The sequence below is a fragment of the Diospyros lotus genome, chromosome 6 (genome assembly GCF_014633365.1).
Source record: "Diospyros lotus cultivar Yz01 chromosome 6, ASM1463336v1, whole genome shotgun sequence".
NCBI lineage: Eukaryota > Viridiplantae > Streptophyta > Magnoliopsida > Ericales > Ebenaceae > Diospyros > Diospyros lotus.
In genome coordinates, this window is record NC_068343.1 from 11,818,433 (window position 1) to 11,836,337 (window position 17,905).

General features: G+C 36.8%; 1 protein-coding gene across 7 annotated transcripts; it reads right to left on the reverse strand.

Annotated features, from left to right (window-relative positions):
- Positions 1-251: 251 nt before the first annotated feature.
- LOC127803293 (ribonuclease E/G-like protein, chloroplastic) lies at positions 252-17,764 on the reverse strand. Of its 7 annotated transcripts, XM_052339413.1 has the most exons (14): positions 17,592-17,764; positions 16,702-16,897; positions 16,162-16,414; positions 14,741-16,074; positions 14,338-14,655; positions 14,159-14,200; positions 13,117-13,241; positions 10,403-10,550; positions 9,567-9,639; positions 2,898-3,010; positions 2,637-2,756; positions 2,184-2,339; positions 604-800; positions 252-488 (listed from the first exon to the last, which is right to left on the reverse strand). In XM_052339413.1, the coding sequence occupies exons 2-13, from the start codon at positions 16,756-16,758 to the stop codon at positions 621-623; spliced, it is 2,919 nt and encodes a 972-aa protein (XP_052195373.1). In that variant the 5' UTR covers positions 16,759-16,897; positions 17,592-17,764; the 3' UTR covers positions 252-488; positions 604-620. The 7 variants fall into 7 exon arrangements, with proteins under 7 accessions (XP_052195373.1, XP_052195370.1, XP_052195368.1 ...); XM_052339410.1 differs by having other exon boundaries at positions 253-800; positions 16,702-16,792; positions 17,592-17,763; XM_052339408.1 differs by having other exon boundaries at positions 253-800; positions 17,592-17,763.
- Between the last annotated feature and the right edge of the window lie 141 nt (positions 17,765-17,905).

Genomic DNA, 17,905 nt, shown 5'->3' on the forward strand with positions numbered 1-17,905 from the left:
ATTTCCGCCATCAAATATTGATTTAGACAGGAAAAAGCAAAAAAGCCAAATGGGGCTTAAATAACAACAATCACTAATCTGAATTCGTAACAGTGATGACTATATGAATTTTAGTTCTATTTCCGTCCGTATCTAATGGTATGGTTGTACTATTTAATAAAAATTGCTGCAAACAAACAGCACTACCTCATTTAACAATTTCCCTCTCGATGAGTTCAAAGGTCTTTGTGGGCCAAGGAATTAGAAACCATGTTTTCGTTTGAATTGAACAAAACCATGCCAGGAACTCTTCGGCAGAAAGTATAATAGAATAAGAATCTTATTTAACAACAAATATACAAGTATATTAAAATGAAAGCTACTGTACATCTGCTTGGCAAATGAAGTAGAAGCATTCTATGGCTTGGAAAGATTGGAGGCAAAGGCGATTACAACAAAAAAAGGGTACATGCCACCCGAACTAGTCTGGCATTCAGAGGTTGAAAGACCTATACAGATAATAAAAGAATAAAACCAGAACCTGATCATGATAGCCTTTTGTGGGAGAAAAAGGAAAGGAAGGTGATCTTGTGTTTAAACAGTGCATCTCTTTATCTTTCCTACCTTAGTGAAGTGGGTGCTCACTTCCTTGCAGTCCTCCATTTTTTAATAGGAAATACAGTTAGTTTTCTGCTGGGAGCGTAAGATCCAACTTCTGTTGGTTGTAACATGGAAATGGCAACCTGATGCTGACTTCCGTAGGCCTCGTCATCGGTCAATGGTTTCACCTCAAATGCTCCCCTGGTAAAACCCCTAGCAACCTGAAGAATCAAAGCTCAATTACAACAATCATTCCAAATAATGGTAGCTATTTGGCTGAAGTCAAATTAATTAGTACACAAGTGAACATCTAGCAAAAAGAAAAAGAATATTAATTAGAGACACTAAACAGATAAAGCAGCATGCATATGATCTGCAAACTAACTGCTGTTGGTTGGCTTTTGGTGCTGAGAGTCATAACCTTCTCTAATGTTAAATACCCTTCATTCTCTTTTCTATTTGGAAAATATTTCTTGTACATCAAGAGCTACACCTTAGACTAAACACATACATGTAAATGATCAAAATACCTTTTGTGCCTCACGGTGAGGTAAGACGCATGACCAAAATACCCCACCTAAGGCGATGAGGCGCGATGGGTATTTTGGTCATTTGTGGGGATGTGTGTGGGCCAAGGTGTAGTCCTTGATGTACAAGTAGCACAATCATTTCTATTTCCTCTCTCTCTCTCCTTCTATCTGACTTAAAAAAAATAGAAAAAAACAATTAGTGGTCGCCAACGGCCATTGTTTTGGTCGGTCTGAGTTTGAACCCAAATTCATATAGGAGTCAAATTCTCTGTCTTTGAACCCAGATCATCCAGGTTCAACGAAACCTAGATGAATTTGGGTTTCGTTGAACCCAAAACAAAGAAAAAGAGATAGGGGACTTATCAAGATGGTGGCAGGCAACAACAATTAAAGGAGGTCAGCAGCAAAAGGAGAGGCAGAGAGGGAGAGGAGAGAAAGAAAAATGTGGGCGGAGAGAGGAGAGAGAGAGAAGTTTAAGTGTAAGGGTATTTTGGTCATTTTCAATGTTCAATCAGTATTAACTAATGACGGGAAATATTGTAACACGTATTAAACCTCAAGAGTATACTTCTCAAACATTAAGAGTAGTTCTTGCAATTGTCTTAAACCTTAGGGGTACCGCATATAATTTTCCCTATTCTTTATTGAAAAAACCTCTTTGGATTAAGGCAACATGCTTTAAACACGACACGAGTCCATAGCTTAGATAAACATAAGCATAGTATATGCTAAAAAAATAACTTACAACAATAATTTTCCACGTGTAATAGAAATGCATTTGTAATAATAAGTTTATATTTATACATGTCATCCCTCTCTCTGGTGTCCTGAACTGATGGATCTCTGCATATTTTGCCATCTTTGTTGTGTATCCATATCTGTAATTCTAGTAGTTCCTTGATAGGATTGAGCGGGTTATTTAGTTATTTATTTTAGTTAAAGAATAAAATACTTCTCAGAACTTCTAGACAACTCAAAAACTTAAACATGTGAACAGTTATTTAACCAGTATACCCATTTATTTCCAACTTCTGCCAACAATAGTAAGTAAATGATTGTGCTATTTAGATGTACCTTCAAAAGGATCCAAACTTTGAGAGAGCTACTCAGAACTGCTAATCTTGTTCTTTTGCCAGAAGTCAAGTAGTTACACATGTAGCGATCGACCCACAGCATAAATCTTGGCCAGGATTTGGGGTTTTGGGGATCTGGTTTCTGGCTCATCATTGCCTGCCGAAAAATCATCAGAATTAAAATAAAGTCATAAAACTAGGAATAAATAGGTAAAGAAAAGTGAAGCATGTTGCTACGATGAATAAGATTTCCAAGCAACTAAGAAACAAAATAACAAACACAGAAATGGCTCTCAAAGTCGAATAAGAAATATAAAGGCTGAGAAATTCGGAAGATCCTTTCCGTATTTCATTCACAAGAACTATGATGATCAATCAATAGCAAGTAAGTTGTGGACCTATAGATCTGTATAACAATATAGTAACTTCCTTATTGCTATAGAAGAAAACTTACAAGCAACCGGCAAATTTCGTGCTCAATTTTGGAAAATGAGGTCTCCAGAGCTTCCACTCTTCCAGTAGCATGGCAACAAGTGCATGGTTCACTAATCATAAATGTCACACTAGGTCTAACCTGTCAAGGGTGGTAACCAGCTTATTAGGAAAAAGTAAATGCCACTAGTCATCTATCATCATCTATCTTGTTCAAATGGTTTCTGCAGGTAGTAAATGAGGCCAAAAAAGAAAAAAAAAAATTGAAAAACAGCAAACAGACCCTCTTTCTGGTGATTTCCATAAGCCCATGTCGGGACAATTCAGAGACTTTAACCGTTGATCGGTCTCTCTCCACAGCCTTTTTAACTTCTTCATATACCAGTCTCTTGTTTGCTGGAATATAAGATTGTGTAAGTTTCACTTTTACATCTGGAAGTCACTATTAACATAACATCATTCACAAAATAATATTTATAAATAAACAATACTATAAAATAAAAGTGGGACCAGCAGGTGTCGCCTCAAATTCTCAATTAACTGTATGTTATTTTATTTGCCAAAGATTTTATGTTATCCTTGCAAAATACACAAAGAATGGAACTTGATTGGCCTATATTTTATAAATATGACCAAATCAACTTGATGGTATTATAGTTATTCCAAAATCTTCTTTCGTTTTCATGTAGACAACCAAGTTAAGGAAACACTTAACCCAATGCATGAGGCAAAACTTAAACAAGTTTTTCCATCCTTGATTGTTGCTGATCTCATGTTACTACCAAGTAATATCTAGTCTACTGTACCATGGCTTTCCAAATTGTAAGGAAATCATTGTTCTCCTATAGTGCCTATGTGGTACGGGTTTGCTTATGCTTAACTGGTTTTGAATACTTTGATTGTAGTTAAACTACTTTTGTTCATAATTAATTGAGTGTTAGGGTACTGCATTTTTTCTAAGTGCTATTAGCCGCTGAAGTGATCTTCTCACTGATTGGCCCTGTAGTACTGAAAAGGCAGCTGTAGATGTCAAGGTGCAACCTTACCATAGAAGTCCTTGGGCTTCTTTTCTTTCCCTTTATTTTGTGTCGGCAATTAGGTCCTAATCTTGGGCAAGATCAGTGTTGATTGATTATGAATGATTGATTGATTATGATTGTATATATTTCCTAAATTAGGATTGTATCTTCTAGATCTAGATTAGTATATATTTCCTTAATTTGTTGTATCCTAAAAGATGTATATTTCCTAATCTAGGTTTAGAAAGCTTTCCTAAGCTAGTCTTTGGCAACTTCCTAATCTTCTAAGGAAGTCTGTATAAATCATAATCCTCCCGTGGGAGATGAATAAGATTGAAGAGAAGCATTTTTACTATTTTTCTTGACATGGTATTAGAGCTCTAGGAACTCTTAACAGATTCCTTGGGACATTCGTAGCCTATCTCTTTCAATCTTCTCTCTGTCTCTCTCTTTTTTTTTTTTCCACTCAAACTTCATTGACAAGGTCTACCATTCAAGACCCTACACTCGATTCAACAGATTCTAGCCATACCTTCAAGCAGTTTACCGTTTGAACAGTAAGAACTACCTGAAATGGTCACAATTAATCCATTAATCCACACCTTCCTTAAAGGAAAAGGGAAGCTTAGCCACTTGTTGGGAATTGGCCCAAAGGAGAATGATCTAGCGTTTGAAGCATGGGACGAAGAAGACTCCTTGGTGATGTCTTGACTCTGGAATTCCATGATTCTAGAAATCAACGACACTATCATGTTCTTAACAACCAAGGATATCTGGGAGGCCATAAAGTTGACCTATTCAAAGATCAAGGATGTAGCTCAGATTTATGAGATACAAGCAAGGGTGGCAGCAACCAAGCAAGATACGAAGACCATCACAGAGTATGCAAATTTGTTGCAAACTCTATGGCAAGAACTGGACCACTACCAGTGTCTAATGATGAAGTGTAGTGAGGATGTTGCACTATATAAGAGATTTGTTGAAAATGAACAAACATACAACTTCTTAGCCGGCCTCGACATAGAATTTGATGTGGTCAGAGTGCAAATTCTTGACAAGGAAGACTTACCTTCCTTAAATGAGGTAATTTCTTTAATATGAGCAGAAGAAGGGAGAAGGAGTGTAAGGCTGGAACCCATCCTGAGTGAGAGCTCTACTCTAGTGTCCTCGAGAGCTCACAATCAAAGCAAAGGGTCTAGAGACGAGAAGAAACCCATGGATAGGGATTCTCTATGGTGTACCCATTGTAAAAAACCTAGGCAAACCATAGAGAAGTGTTGGAAGCTTCATGGAAAGCCACCCAAAGGAGGACCAACAAGGAGCCAAGTGCAGGGACAGGCCTATATGGCAATCAATGGCCAACAATCTGAACCAAGGGATTCTGAACAAGGAGGAGAGACCCTTGAGCTCAACAAGGCAAAAATTGAAAGGCTAAGGAGTTTTTTGGGGTCCCTAGACAAGAAGGCAAGAAAAGGTACCAGCTCTCTTGCTCTCACATGTACTCTTTCCTCCTTTTTTTCTCTACATGCTTCAGAAACTTTGCACCAAAATTGTTGGGTCCTAGACTCGGGTGCTTCAGACCACATGACCTCCTATCCACACTTGTTTATTTCCCATAACCCTTGTCCTAGCTCAAGAAAAATCACAATGGCAGATGGCTCTCTTACCACTGTTACCGACCAAGGAGATGTTCTTCTCAATGAGCATCTAACCCTTAAAGAACGTCCTTCATGTTCCTAAGTTGTTTGCTAATCTCATATCAATTCAAAAACTTATTGAAGACACTAATTGCAATGCATTTTTTTTATTCTAATGTCCATGAGTTACAGGAACAAGGCAAAAAGAGGATGATTGGGCTTGCTAGGACTAGAGAGGGGCTTTATTATCTCGAGGAACCAGGTGGACAGGACAAGAAGGAGTCTCTTTCCCTCCTGTCATGCCTAGCTCAATCCAACGAAGATAAGATGTGGTTACAACATTATAGACTTGGTGACCCCTCTTTTCTCACTCTCAAGTTAATGTTTCTTGATTTAGCCAAAGGTCTTGACTTTGAACATTTTAGTTGTGCTGTGTGTGAACTTGCAAAGCATAAAAGAGTGTCTTTTCCTCTATCCAATAAAAGGATTTATTCTCCTTTCTCTTTAATTCATAATGACATTTGGGGTCCATCAAATGTTCTCAATATTTCTGGGACAAGATAGTTTGTTATATTTGTGGATGATTATACAAGGGTGGTTTGTTTATATTTGTTGAAAACAAAATCAGAAGTAAGCCGTGTCTTCCCTATATTTTACAACATGATTAAAACTCAATTTGGGGTGGAAATAAAGCGGTTTAGATCAGATAATGTTAGAGATTTTTTCAACCTATCTTTATTTGTTTTCTTTCAACAAAAAGGTGTCATTCATGAATCCTTTTGTCCCTACACTCCTCAACATAATGGAGTGGCCAAGAGGAAAAATGGCCACCTTTTGGCTACTATTCAAGCTCTTCTCTTTCACCATAACGTACCAAAACATTATTGGAGGAAAACAGCTCTAACAGCCACCTCCCTTATCAATAGACTTCCATAAAAAACCCTAGAATCTCATAGTCCTATTCAATTATTGACTAGTCATTTTCCTGATTTTCATGTGACTAGTAATTGGCAGCCCAAGATATTTGGGTGCACAACCTATGATCATATTCCTTCAACCAATAGAGGGAAGCTAGATCCTCGTGCCTTAAAGTATGTGTTCGTTGGATATTTAAAATGGTTATCGATGCTATCACCCTCCTTCAAAGAAATTTTTTGTATATGCAGACATGACCTTTGTTGAGTGAGAGTGAGTCCTACTTTAAATCCTCTAGTACTCAAGAACAAAATCTAACCTTGACCAATAGGGATTCTCCTTTAATTCTCTTTGACTATGATCTATCACCTTCCTTGAACCCATCTTCTAATATGAAGGATTCGGTAAGTGTGACACCAGAGGAAGTTTCACCATCTACTCCTCGCCCATTACAGGTATATTCAAGGAGAAAGAAATCTCAATCCAAGCCCCAACATCCACTGCAAGTCCTACTAGTCTTGAAATCTCCCCAGACAGAAGTGACATTGACAATTCTGCCACCATTTCAGAGCCATTTCTAGGGATCTCTTCAACTAACCCTCTTGATAATAGCTTTGTAAAACTTGTTGAATCCACACTCGAGACAGATACATATGACTTGGATTGGCCCATTGCCCTTAGAAAATGAACTAGAACTTGTACCAAACATCCTTTACACCTATTTCTTTCCTTTTCTAAGCTATCATCTACCCACAGAGCCTTTTTTACCAGCCTACATACTATTCCTATCCCAAAAAAAATTTCTGAAGCTATAGGGAATAAGAACTGGAAGGATACCATGGAGGCTGAGATGGCAGCCCTAGAAAAAAATCAAACCGAGGATTTGGTGAAATCGCCTAAGGGAAAACATATGATGGGTTATAAATGGTTTTATACTGTGAAATATAAGTCTGATGGGTCTGTAGATCGATACAAGGCGAGATTGGTTGCCAAGGGGTATACACAAGTGTATGGGGTGGACTATTTGGACACATTTGCACCAGTGGAAAAGTTGAATACAGTTAGGGTTCTCCTTTCTTTGGCTGCTAACCTAAATTGGCCATTGCACCAATTTAATGTCAAAAATGCATTTTTGCATGGGAGTCTAGAGTAGGAGTTATGTATGGAAATGCCACCAGGTTATGGGACAACCACATGAGAACCAATTGTATGCAAACTAAAAAAGGCCCTATGTGGACTAAAACAGTCCCCACAGGCTTGGTTTGGCAGATTTACAAGTGTAATGCTTAGCATGGGATGTAAGCAAAGCCAAGGAGACCATACACTTTTATTCAGCACTTGGCCATAGGGTGAGTGACAATACTTATTGTGTATGTGGATGATATTGTTGTTACTGGTAATAATGAGGAAGGTATGTCCCAACTAAAGGAGTGTTTGGTGAAGGAATTCGAGATCAAAGATTTGGGGAGATTAAAATATTTTTTGGGAATAGCGATGGCTCATTCAAAAGAAGGCATATTCGTTTCCCAGCAAAAATATATAATGGATCTCCTAAATGAAACCAGATTGCTAGGTTGCAAGGCAGTCGAAACCCCTATTGACCCGAATCATAGGCTAGGAGAGGCTTTGGAGGATAATATGGTTGACAAAGGGGATTATCAAAGACTAGTAGGGAAATTGATATATCTAGCCCATACTCGGCCAGATATAGCTTATGTTGTAGGGGTGGTTAGTCAGTTTATGCACAATTCAAAAGAAAGACATCTCAGAGCTGTGTACAAAATACTTCACTATCTAAAGGGAGCACCTGGGAAAGGCATTTTATTCAAGAAAGGAGAAGCCATGACACTAGAGACCTACACAAATGCTCACTATATAGGATATGTTGTAAATAGAAGATCAACTTCTAGCTATTGTACCATGTTAGGAGGCAATTTGGTAACATGGAGAAGCAAAAACAAAATGTGGTTGCTAGGTTAAGTGCTGAGGTGAAATTTCAATCCATGGCTCTAGGTATGTGTGAATTATTGTAGCTAAAAATTTTACTAAATGATCTCAGGATTGAATGGACCACACCTATGAAACTCTATTGTGATAACAAGTCAGCAATCAATATCGCTCATAATCCAGTTCAACACGACCAGACAAAACATGTTGAAGTGGACAATCATTTCATAAAGGAAAAATTGGATAGTGGACTAACATGCACATCCTACATTTCATCACATGATCAGTTAGAAGACATGCTAACCAAGGGCCTACCTGTAGCCGTGTTTAGAAGAATGATAAGCAAGATTGGGATACATGATATTCAAGCCCGATCTTGAGGGGGAGTGTCGGCAATTAGGTCCTAACCTCAAGCAAGATTAGTGTTGATTGATTGACTGATTATGATTGTATATATTTCCTAAATTAGGATTGTATCTTCTAGATCTAGATTAGTATATATTTCCTTAATTTATTGTATCCTAAAAGATGTACATTTCCTAATCTAGGTTTAGAAAGCTTTCCTAAGCTAGTCTTTGGCAACTTCCTAATCTTGTAAGGAAGTATGTATAAATCATAATCCTCTTGCGGGAGATGAATAAGATTGAAGAGAAGCCTTTTTACTATTTTTCTTGACAGTTTGGTTTTCCATCTAGGCATCCCCTTCTCTCTTTTTCTTTTTTTTAAAAAAAAAGGGGGGAAAAAAAGAAAAGAAAAGAGAGGAGCCCTCCCAAGACACCACCTAAAAGTACTAGATGGAGTTAATTTGAGCTCTTAAGATCAAGTAATGCACACAGGACTTCCTAATACACTTCGTATATGGGATTAGGTCATGACAATAATGCTGAAATATTCTATAGCACTGGAGACAATAAAAACAATAGCCAAAGTGTTTGTGACACCAAATCCCATTTTGAAAGAGTAGACCAATGACTGCTTGTGCTGAATGCAAAATTTTTCATTTTGGACTCGGCAAATTGATAAGTAGATTGCCAAACACATGGGGGACCAAAATGGGATTCTTGAAGTTGAAATGTCAGTTTTCATTTTAACTTCCAATTACAATCCATTTGAATATAATACACTTTCATAAAAATATAATAAAGCTGCAGTTGTTGAATATATTATCAATAGACATGCAAGCATGTAACCCCAATCTGTTAGAATATAATAGATTTTCATGAAGATACAAAAGTGATATATTAGTATAATATATCATCAACAGAGATGCAAGCATGTAATCACAAACCGTTTGAATGTTTTCATGAAGATACAATAACGTCAACTTAGTAGGATAAATCATCAATAGAGATGCAAGAGTTAAATATGCCACACAAGTGTGCGCACAAACACACGTGAAGAGAGAGAGAGAGAGAGAGAGAGATTATTCTTTACCATCATCCATCATATCAATGAAATCTACCACAATAATGCCGCCAATATCTCTCAGCCGCAATTCTCTAGCAATCTGAAGGGGTTGACATTGTTAGTAACACCACTTGAGCATCCCATTTTTCACAGCACCAATAAGCAAATACAATGCATGGATAATATATTGAAACATGGAGAGGGGGAAGCAATTTATAGAATTATTCCAAGGTGGGGTTGATAGAAACAGCAGCTGTCTAAGGCAGTGAACAAGCTATGGTTGTGGGTTGCTTGGTGTCTGCATGTTAAGGCATTTGTATTATCATTTAATGTGGGGAAAAATCTAAAACACAATTCATTCGCAATAGAGTAATGTCCTTTTTCTGAGAATCCAATATAAATTGCTTAAGAACAACTTACCTGAAAAGTTAAGAAGAAAAGAGAAGCAATTGTTTCAGAAGCCCTAATAAATATTTTTTGTCTGAAGCCTTCATTGTATCTTGTACCAAGCTGATTTTCAAGAATAAGCTAGTAATGGAATCTGAAAAATATACCTGAGGAGCAACTAACATGCAGGAAGCTAATTCAGTGATGGATATTGAACAAGATCGTGAAAGGTATTTTAGACTCAGCCAAAAAAAAAGGAAAGAAAGGTATTTTAGATCATAATATCAGCTAACTAAAAACTTCCAATTTCAAAATTCATCTACCTAAGATTTTCAGATTTTCTAAATCAGCCACTTTTGTTACTAGACGACCCTAGTCTTATTCAATGAAAAATTTACAAATTGATTCCAATAAAATAGTCTTGATTTACTAGACTGAGCCAATTAACTATTTTGTAATGCATAAGGTTGATTTACTTGTCTTGCAGCAGCTAGGTTGACATCAAGAATTGCTGTCTCTTGGGATCTTCCCTGACCAAGCATGCATTGTCCACCATTCACGTCAATAGAGACTAATGCCTCAGTTTGCTCAATAACTAGATAGCCTCCATTAGTGAGAGGAACCCTACAACAGAAGACGTGTAATCAGCAGATGGAGTCTAACAATCAATTTGGAAAGAACAAAGAGGAAGTTAGGAAAATTGTTGTGAACTAGATTCAAAAGAAACTAAAATTAGTGGAATTTGAGATAAAGACATAAACTCAACACAAAAAACTAACATTGAGTCTTATCCTATTGAGATGTCACTGACTTATTCTTAACCCCATACATCTTTTTTATCCTTTATTAGGTAGATAACTAGCCTTCAAACAAGAAAACAAAATTTTTAAGCAAGAACTGGAAGTGGTAGAAATTGTAAACAAACAAGAAAAGAGGACAATTATAACAATAGAGGCTAGAACCTTTTACAAAAGATTGATCCTCCTAAAGCTGTGGGAGGATGCCCCAGAAAAATCCAGTGTGGAAGTATGCCAAGGCCATTTCAGAATAATACAACAAAAACAACATATCAAGCCTTAATCTCAATATATGCGAGATTGGCTACATGAATTCTAGCTTACCAGCATTTCTATCTATGGTGCTATATTTTGTAAGGCCCTTATAGCTTATATAATACCTAAGTTCCCCACCAAGTTTTTCTTGGCCTTCCTCAACCTCTCTTTCTATGTACTTATTCCATTCCATCTACTCTCCTCACAAGAGCCTCTATTGGTCTTCTTCTCACATGACCAAGCCATCTTAATTGTGTCTTAGGTTAAAACAAAATTGTAATCTTGTTTTACAAAGCTGGACAACATTTCTGCATTATGGCATTCACAGTAACATGATTTAAGGGTGTATCAGACAATCAGACAATATTTTGGTCTTACTGTTATAGCTACACTGGTCCTCTTTCATATAACCCCCCCCCCCCCCACACACACACACACAAAAAAAAAATAAAGAGTATAGAATTGTTAAATGAAGTTTCTTCAGAAATTTAGGAAACTGTTAGAATAAAGAATTTCTGGAATTAATTAGTGTTCATTTTCTTTTCTAGCATAGACAGCTCAGTCCATATTTCAATTTTAAATTCTAGGCATCTATTTAAAATTACTCAAGTGTTTAAGGCAATTGGCAAACAGAATAAGAAGTGTTTGAGAAACATTAGGTGTAAAAAGAAATGTAGTTGAAGTATATTAAACAAGTGATAATGATGCAATGTCCTATGTTTTATGGACACTTAAAAACCTAGAAGTAGCCATACTTGATACTTAAAACACATATGGGATACGTCAGGATATGACCGTTTGACATGCAACCAAGTTTGTATAGACAGTCAACTTTGATACATGCTCACACAAAAAACTTTCATTTTTATATACAACATTCACTGCTAGTTTGTAAATACTATTTTGGTAAATAATTTGTTGGTAAACATCATGTTACCCTAAAAAGTAGCATTAACCATTTAAGAAGTATAAAATATTGGAATGCTATTTGGACACTCAGTTGTGACGCTTTTGGTAACACCCGTGCATTGATGTGTTGTACTTTGTGTTACATCAATGTAGATGTACAACACATCAATGCATGAGTGTCATCAAAAGTGTCACAAGACTTACAAATGAGCATCCAAATAGCATTTTTGATAAAAATATAAAAGGTAGTCCATGTATATTGGACATGCCAAGTAGATAAATCTGACACTTAAAATACCCATATGCCATATTTAAGTTGTATAGGCAATTTCATATAAAATAGGCTACACAACACTTCTTTAAGAGTGCAGTTCAAGCACTTGACAGTTCAGCAGGTAATTAAGAAAATGTATTTTATATGAAAATTTGTGAAAAAAAATGGATAAGAAAACAGAAATCGCAAATATGGTTCATTTAAAAGATGAGGACTATAACAAAGGTCTCAATGCAAAAAATAATTCTAGCGAATGCAATAGTCCAGAACTATTCTGTAGAACAGAGCACAATGATATCCCCAAGCTTCAAAGTAACAGCCCTCATGCTACGGCTGCCTGCATGACTAAAACCAGCAAACAACAATCATGACAGTATCTTGGCTGTCTAGGTAACATTCAAAATATGTATGGACAAAATACTAGTCAGGTCACTAAATCCTGCTAAGCCTCTTCAATCACAATGGAGAGTTAAATTACTGACCAGAAACCTGTGGTCATTCATTATTCTATGAATGATGGCAATATGTAGAAAAGAACACTTGATATGCATTAGATTCAAGCCACATACTTCTTCTATTATCAAAACTAACCTGTGTTGTGTTTATTTATTTCCTTACCCATGTATTAGTATAATTGTATTTAACTATGCCAAAGACAAAAGCCTACCTTGACCAATTCCTTTTAGATGCCACACTAGCTGTTTAACACCATGCTGAAATAACTTTGGCAGCTTAATTAGAATGCATCTCTACTCTCAATATGCTAACCATGTCATATCTATATTATATTATAGATTGACAAGTGCATCCTTTTAGTGAACTTATCACCAAGTATTATTTTCAGTAACAAATAACAAATATTCATAATATACATATGAAGTACTACAAGTCTAGACAATAACTACCTTGTAGTATGACAGTGAGAAAAATGAAGAGAACAGCTGCCTTTTCTTACCTTTTACTCAAAATGTTGTTTATCTCTTCCTCAATCTCATATTCATCAAAAAGTGGAGTTCTTTTTTTGTATAATTGAACTTGATCACAAAGATCAGGAGCTATTTCCTGAAGATAGTTGGTAACCTGAATATAATAACATAGCAAAGTGACAAGTGAAATTTAGTTAATGATGGAAGACAAACTTTTAATCCATGAAAGCAAATTCAATAAGCATGATATTTCACTGGTGTTTACGACACATCTGTGCATAATGATAACCACCTCGATTCACTTGTAAACTCAACAATTAATAATATTAATCTTCTAAAACCCCAATATTGCAAATGGTAACATAATTAGGTTCAACTACCATACCCATGTAAGAATGCCAATGGAAAAGATAAACAATATTCTAGGTAGGAGTTGCCAATCCCTTTGCTTCTTGGATACAATTGGAAAATGAAGTTAAGTTTAGCAAAGAATATTATTAGACGAAACATCTAAATGGACAGCTTAAGAAACATGATGCTTTGACAATCTTAAGCATCCAGCCAGTATATATTTTACAATAAGATTGACTTTTGTTGGGAAATTAAAATTGTAGGCCATGTTTTAGAGTTGAAAACAGGTTGATATGCTTACAGAGTGGACTCAAGTTGTTCTTAACCACGCAAAGTTCAGCTGACATGTTCAACCTTCAGCATTATAATTGGATCTTATCAAACTAAAATCAAACTGATAACGACATAGCATTGTAATCATTATCCAATTTGTTGTTGGAGCCCTTGGTTGGTTTATCTGTTTTACACATGCACAGAAGCCATAACCAAATACCGGATCCCCTGCACCCCTCCTAGCAAGAGAGAGAGAGATGATGGTTACTGTGACGGTCACCTTCACCCCTCACAGCCACATGACCATCCACAGTATAATATGGTCATTTACAATTGATAGGGGAAGAAAAATCTAAACTCTCTAAGCATCCTGAAATTCAAGAACAAACAATTCCTTCCAATTAAACATTAACTTCATTAACCTGGTGTTTTTGACCGATGCCATACCTCATGATATGTCCTTGAAGAATCAACAACCAAGCTCTTAACCTGAAGGGAAGCCATGTTAAGAGACCATAACAAATTGAATCACTTCGATGGCATACCTAAGGAAAGCTTGAAACAACCTATACTAAGCATGTCATAGTTTAACAAAATAGTGGACAACTAATTGAGGACTTGTTCACCTTATCACTAAAGTAATCCTGGACAACACAAAGTGTTTGACCCATTGCCCTGTGCAACAGAACAGGAATTGCCCCTTCAACACCTTCATCTGCAGCAAGAGCAGCAGATTTTGCGTGGTCCATTATATCTTTCCAAGTTGAAAGCAAGCCTTCCAAATCCTTCTGTAATTCATCCAAGGAGCGACAGGCAGCAACAGTTCGCACAGTAAGACCAAAACCTTGAGGTTGCAAAGTTTTTGCTATGACTCGCAAGCGCGTTCGCTCAACACCAGAGATTTTTCTTGAAATTCCAATACTATTGCAACGAGTGTTCAGGATCTGAATGCCAAACAAAATAAAAGGGTTCCAATAAACAAGAAATACAGAAAAAATGAATAAAAATTTGATCAAAAAAATGAAATACCCAAAATCTGCTCCTCAATTTTGGATAAGCAGTTAGAGTGGGACCCTTTGTACCCAATCCCTCTTTAACAACTTGTACAATGATTTTAGTGCCTTTTCGAACTTGTCCCCACTTGTTTTCATTGGTGCATTCGTCCTTAGAATCTGTTTCCATATCTTGGACCTGAGAAGGTGGTGAATTCTCAAAAAGATCTTCCACATTGTGCATGCTTCCAGCTAACTGACCTGAACTGCCATCAAAGTCAGCTTCCACCTCATCATGAGCAGTTAGACTACCATTGACATTTTCCTTAAGAACTTGTTGAATATCACATTCATCCTCAATGTCATGCTCTGCATACTCATCATGCATGTATTGCACTGATTCATCATCACTTTCATCATCCTCAATTTCATCTATTACTTCAGCACCATGTAAATTTATCTCATTTTCTTCAGTGCCAAGCGGCTCCTCAAGCATGGCAAACATGGAGTCATTTACTTTTTTCTTCTTTGTAGACTGGCGAAAAGGAGGGAATATGAATGGTTCCCTGCTATTCTTTATGTCCATAAGAGAGAGTCTAGGACTCCCAATATTTACAAATGCACCACCCATATGGGGAACAAGTTTTGTAACTACACCAAGATATACGCTATCACACTGAACATTGTTTTTAACAGGTTCCAGTAATAATTCAACCAATTTTCCATCTTCTAACACAGCAATTCTTTGCATGGTACATAAGGAAGAGTTGACCAATATAATTGTAGGAACAAGATCATCCTGAATAGCTGCTTTACTCGCTTCTTCAAGTACCAAATTTTCTGTAGCCTCATGATTCTGGGCATTAAGTTTGGGGAGAGCTCCTTCATCTTCAACAGTTTCTTTATGAGAAACTGCCTCGGCAGACTGCAGAAAAAGACATGACTCAAATAGCCACGGCTCCTCGACAGGCTGGTCCCTCTCAGAGACAGTTCGATAATGATTGCATTCATCATTAATAGAAATTGAGGTATCTTTGCATTTAGAATGGGATTGCGCCTTTAATATGGGCAGATCAGAGGAATGTGCTCCTAAACAGTCACCATTATGGTGTTGTACAATCCCATGTTCACCTGTTAAACCATTAGATCCATTAGAATGTGCAGCATAATGTGACTGGAGAGATGAATGAAGTAGCCAGGGCTCCTCAACAGGTCCATCAATCTCAGAGACTTTGTTTTTAAAATCTGAGACCTTGTTAGTTGCAGCATCTGTATTCTTTGTGTAAATTTCAGATTCAACATTGATGTCACTTGATAATTGCTTTGAGACCAAAGAATCACTTTTAAAGCATTTCAGAATTTGGCCATTATCTGTCAAATCACTGGAAGTATTTGAGTGTCAAGAAACATATCAAGAAATGACATGAACACAAAGAAATGTTTTCATGAAAGTAATACCTCTGGCCGGATATAACATGAAAGGTTCAAGAGGAAAATATGTCTCCTCCATCCTTGACCCCATCAGTTGAGCTCGAGACTTTTTGGCATAAAATCTCATCCATGAATCCATCACCATAATTTTCCTATACCGTTTTCCAGGTGGAGGTACTGAAAGAGAAAATTCAGGCCTGACTCTCAATAGTGTATCACATGAAGGCAACATATGTCCCTTTTTGAAGAAATTACACTTGAAATTCCGGTGAAGAAGTATCTGCCAAAACCATAAAAGTCAACAGAAGAACTCAGTAGAATATTTGGTAAACCTTAAAATGGTAAACCATATCAACTAAATCCTGTAGATCCATAGTTTCCATATTAGATAACATGTTCGCTTCGATCCACTCTTCTTGTTAAAGAAAAACAGAAAAAGAGTGCTGACAGGAAATTTTTTGACATCAGTTGCATGATTGACTGACTGATGAGCTGTTCTACTTATAATGCACTGCGTTTCAAGAATTACCAAAATAAGACTTGGCTTATCACCAACTCAGATTTTACCTTGACATCTGAATTCCATAAGTTAGCATGCTCGGTAGGAGACATGAGAACAGCCATCTAAGAACCCATCATCAAGGGCAAGACCACCTGACTAATAAAGCCAAACATCTGCGAAATCAACTTCTCTAGCACAAAGCTTTCCATGTGATTCTCCAGTCAATGGAGAATCCACAGAGTGCTGAATCCATTATCCATTCTATTTAAATCAACACAATAAACTCTCTGAGAACATGTACAATCTAAAACACTAAAATCTGCAGTAACTGATAATAATCATGGCAGAAAATTGAACAAAAGGAGAAATCAAATAGACAGAGAAAAGGTTATCCTTGAAAAGGTCAAATGAAATCAAGTTTTAAGAGGACACATAACCCCCCCCCCCAACCATGGCAATATACATCTAAAAGTGAATCATTTGTTGCAGAGTTGTCTGGAACAGCTTCTGCAAGAGACAAGTGACACATAGAACCTAAAATTGCATTTTGCAAAACACCTAAGCAAAACCGGAATTACACCTGAACTCAGTTACTTAACACTAGCATTGTCATAGTTATTTTCATCATCTGAAATACCAATACCCTTTTGATTGGAAAGGCTAAAGAAAATTATAACACATCTACTTTGACGGTTCTCGTTTTAGTCTAGCAAAGCAATTAGCATTGAGAAAACCAAGCAAATTTACAAACACGTGGCGCTCAATATCACTGGCCCCGCACCAAAAAGTGCATTTCAGCAATCACTTTACAGAACCTAAACATTATTCCAGTAATTTCAAGATGCTCATACTAGAGAGCATGAAACCATATAGGTAGCGGTTAGATGCAACAGCAGAAACTTCACAGAAGTACTAACAGATACAGTGAGAGAGAGAGAGAGAGAAGGCACCGTACGAAATGGGAAGCAATCTTTCTACTTCTGAAAACGGGAACGGAGGAAGAGTACGTGCTGAAGCTGCGAGGGATAAAGGTTCACGAAGCTAAGCGTCGAACACCGAGTTTTGAGTTCACGTTTCCATGGTATTGGTAGATAGAGAAACCGATTCCAATTTCCCTCTACGCGAGGAAGATAAGGAAGACTATATATACATGGGCAATGTTGTCTTTTTATCAGAAATAAAGGGCCGCTCTTTTCAATTTAATTCTCTATTGGTTTTATTTATTTATTTATATTTTTTTTATAGGTTTCAGGTTGAGTATTTATTTAT

Bases quoted from the DNA above. Each gene is read 5' to 3' on its own strand.
- LOC127803293 (XM_052339413.1), bottom strand. From the start codon at position 16,758: ATGGCTGTTCTCATGTCTCCTACCGAGCATGCTAACTTATGGAATTCA. The intron at 9,640-10,402 runs GTAAATCAACCT...CAACCCCTTCAG, and splicing joins ACCTAGCTGCTGCAAGACAA to ATTGCTAGAGAATTGCGGCT. The intron at 2,340-2,636 runs GTAAGTTTTCTT...ATTTTTCGGCAG, and splicing joins ACGAAATTTGCCGGTTGCTT to GCAATGATGAGCCAGAAACC.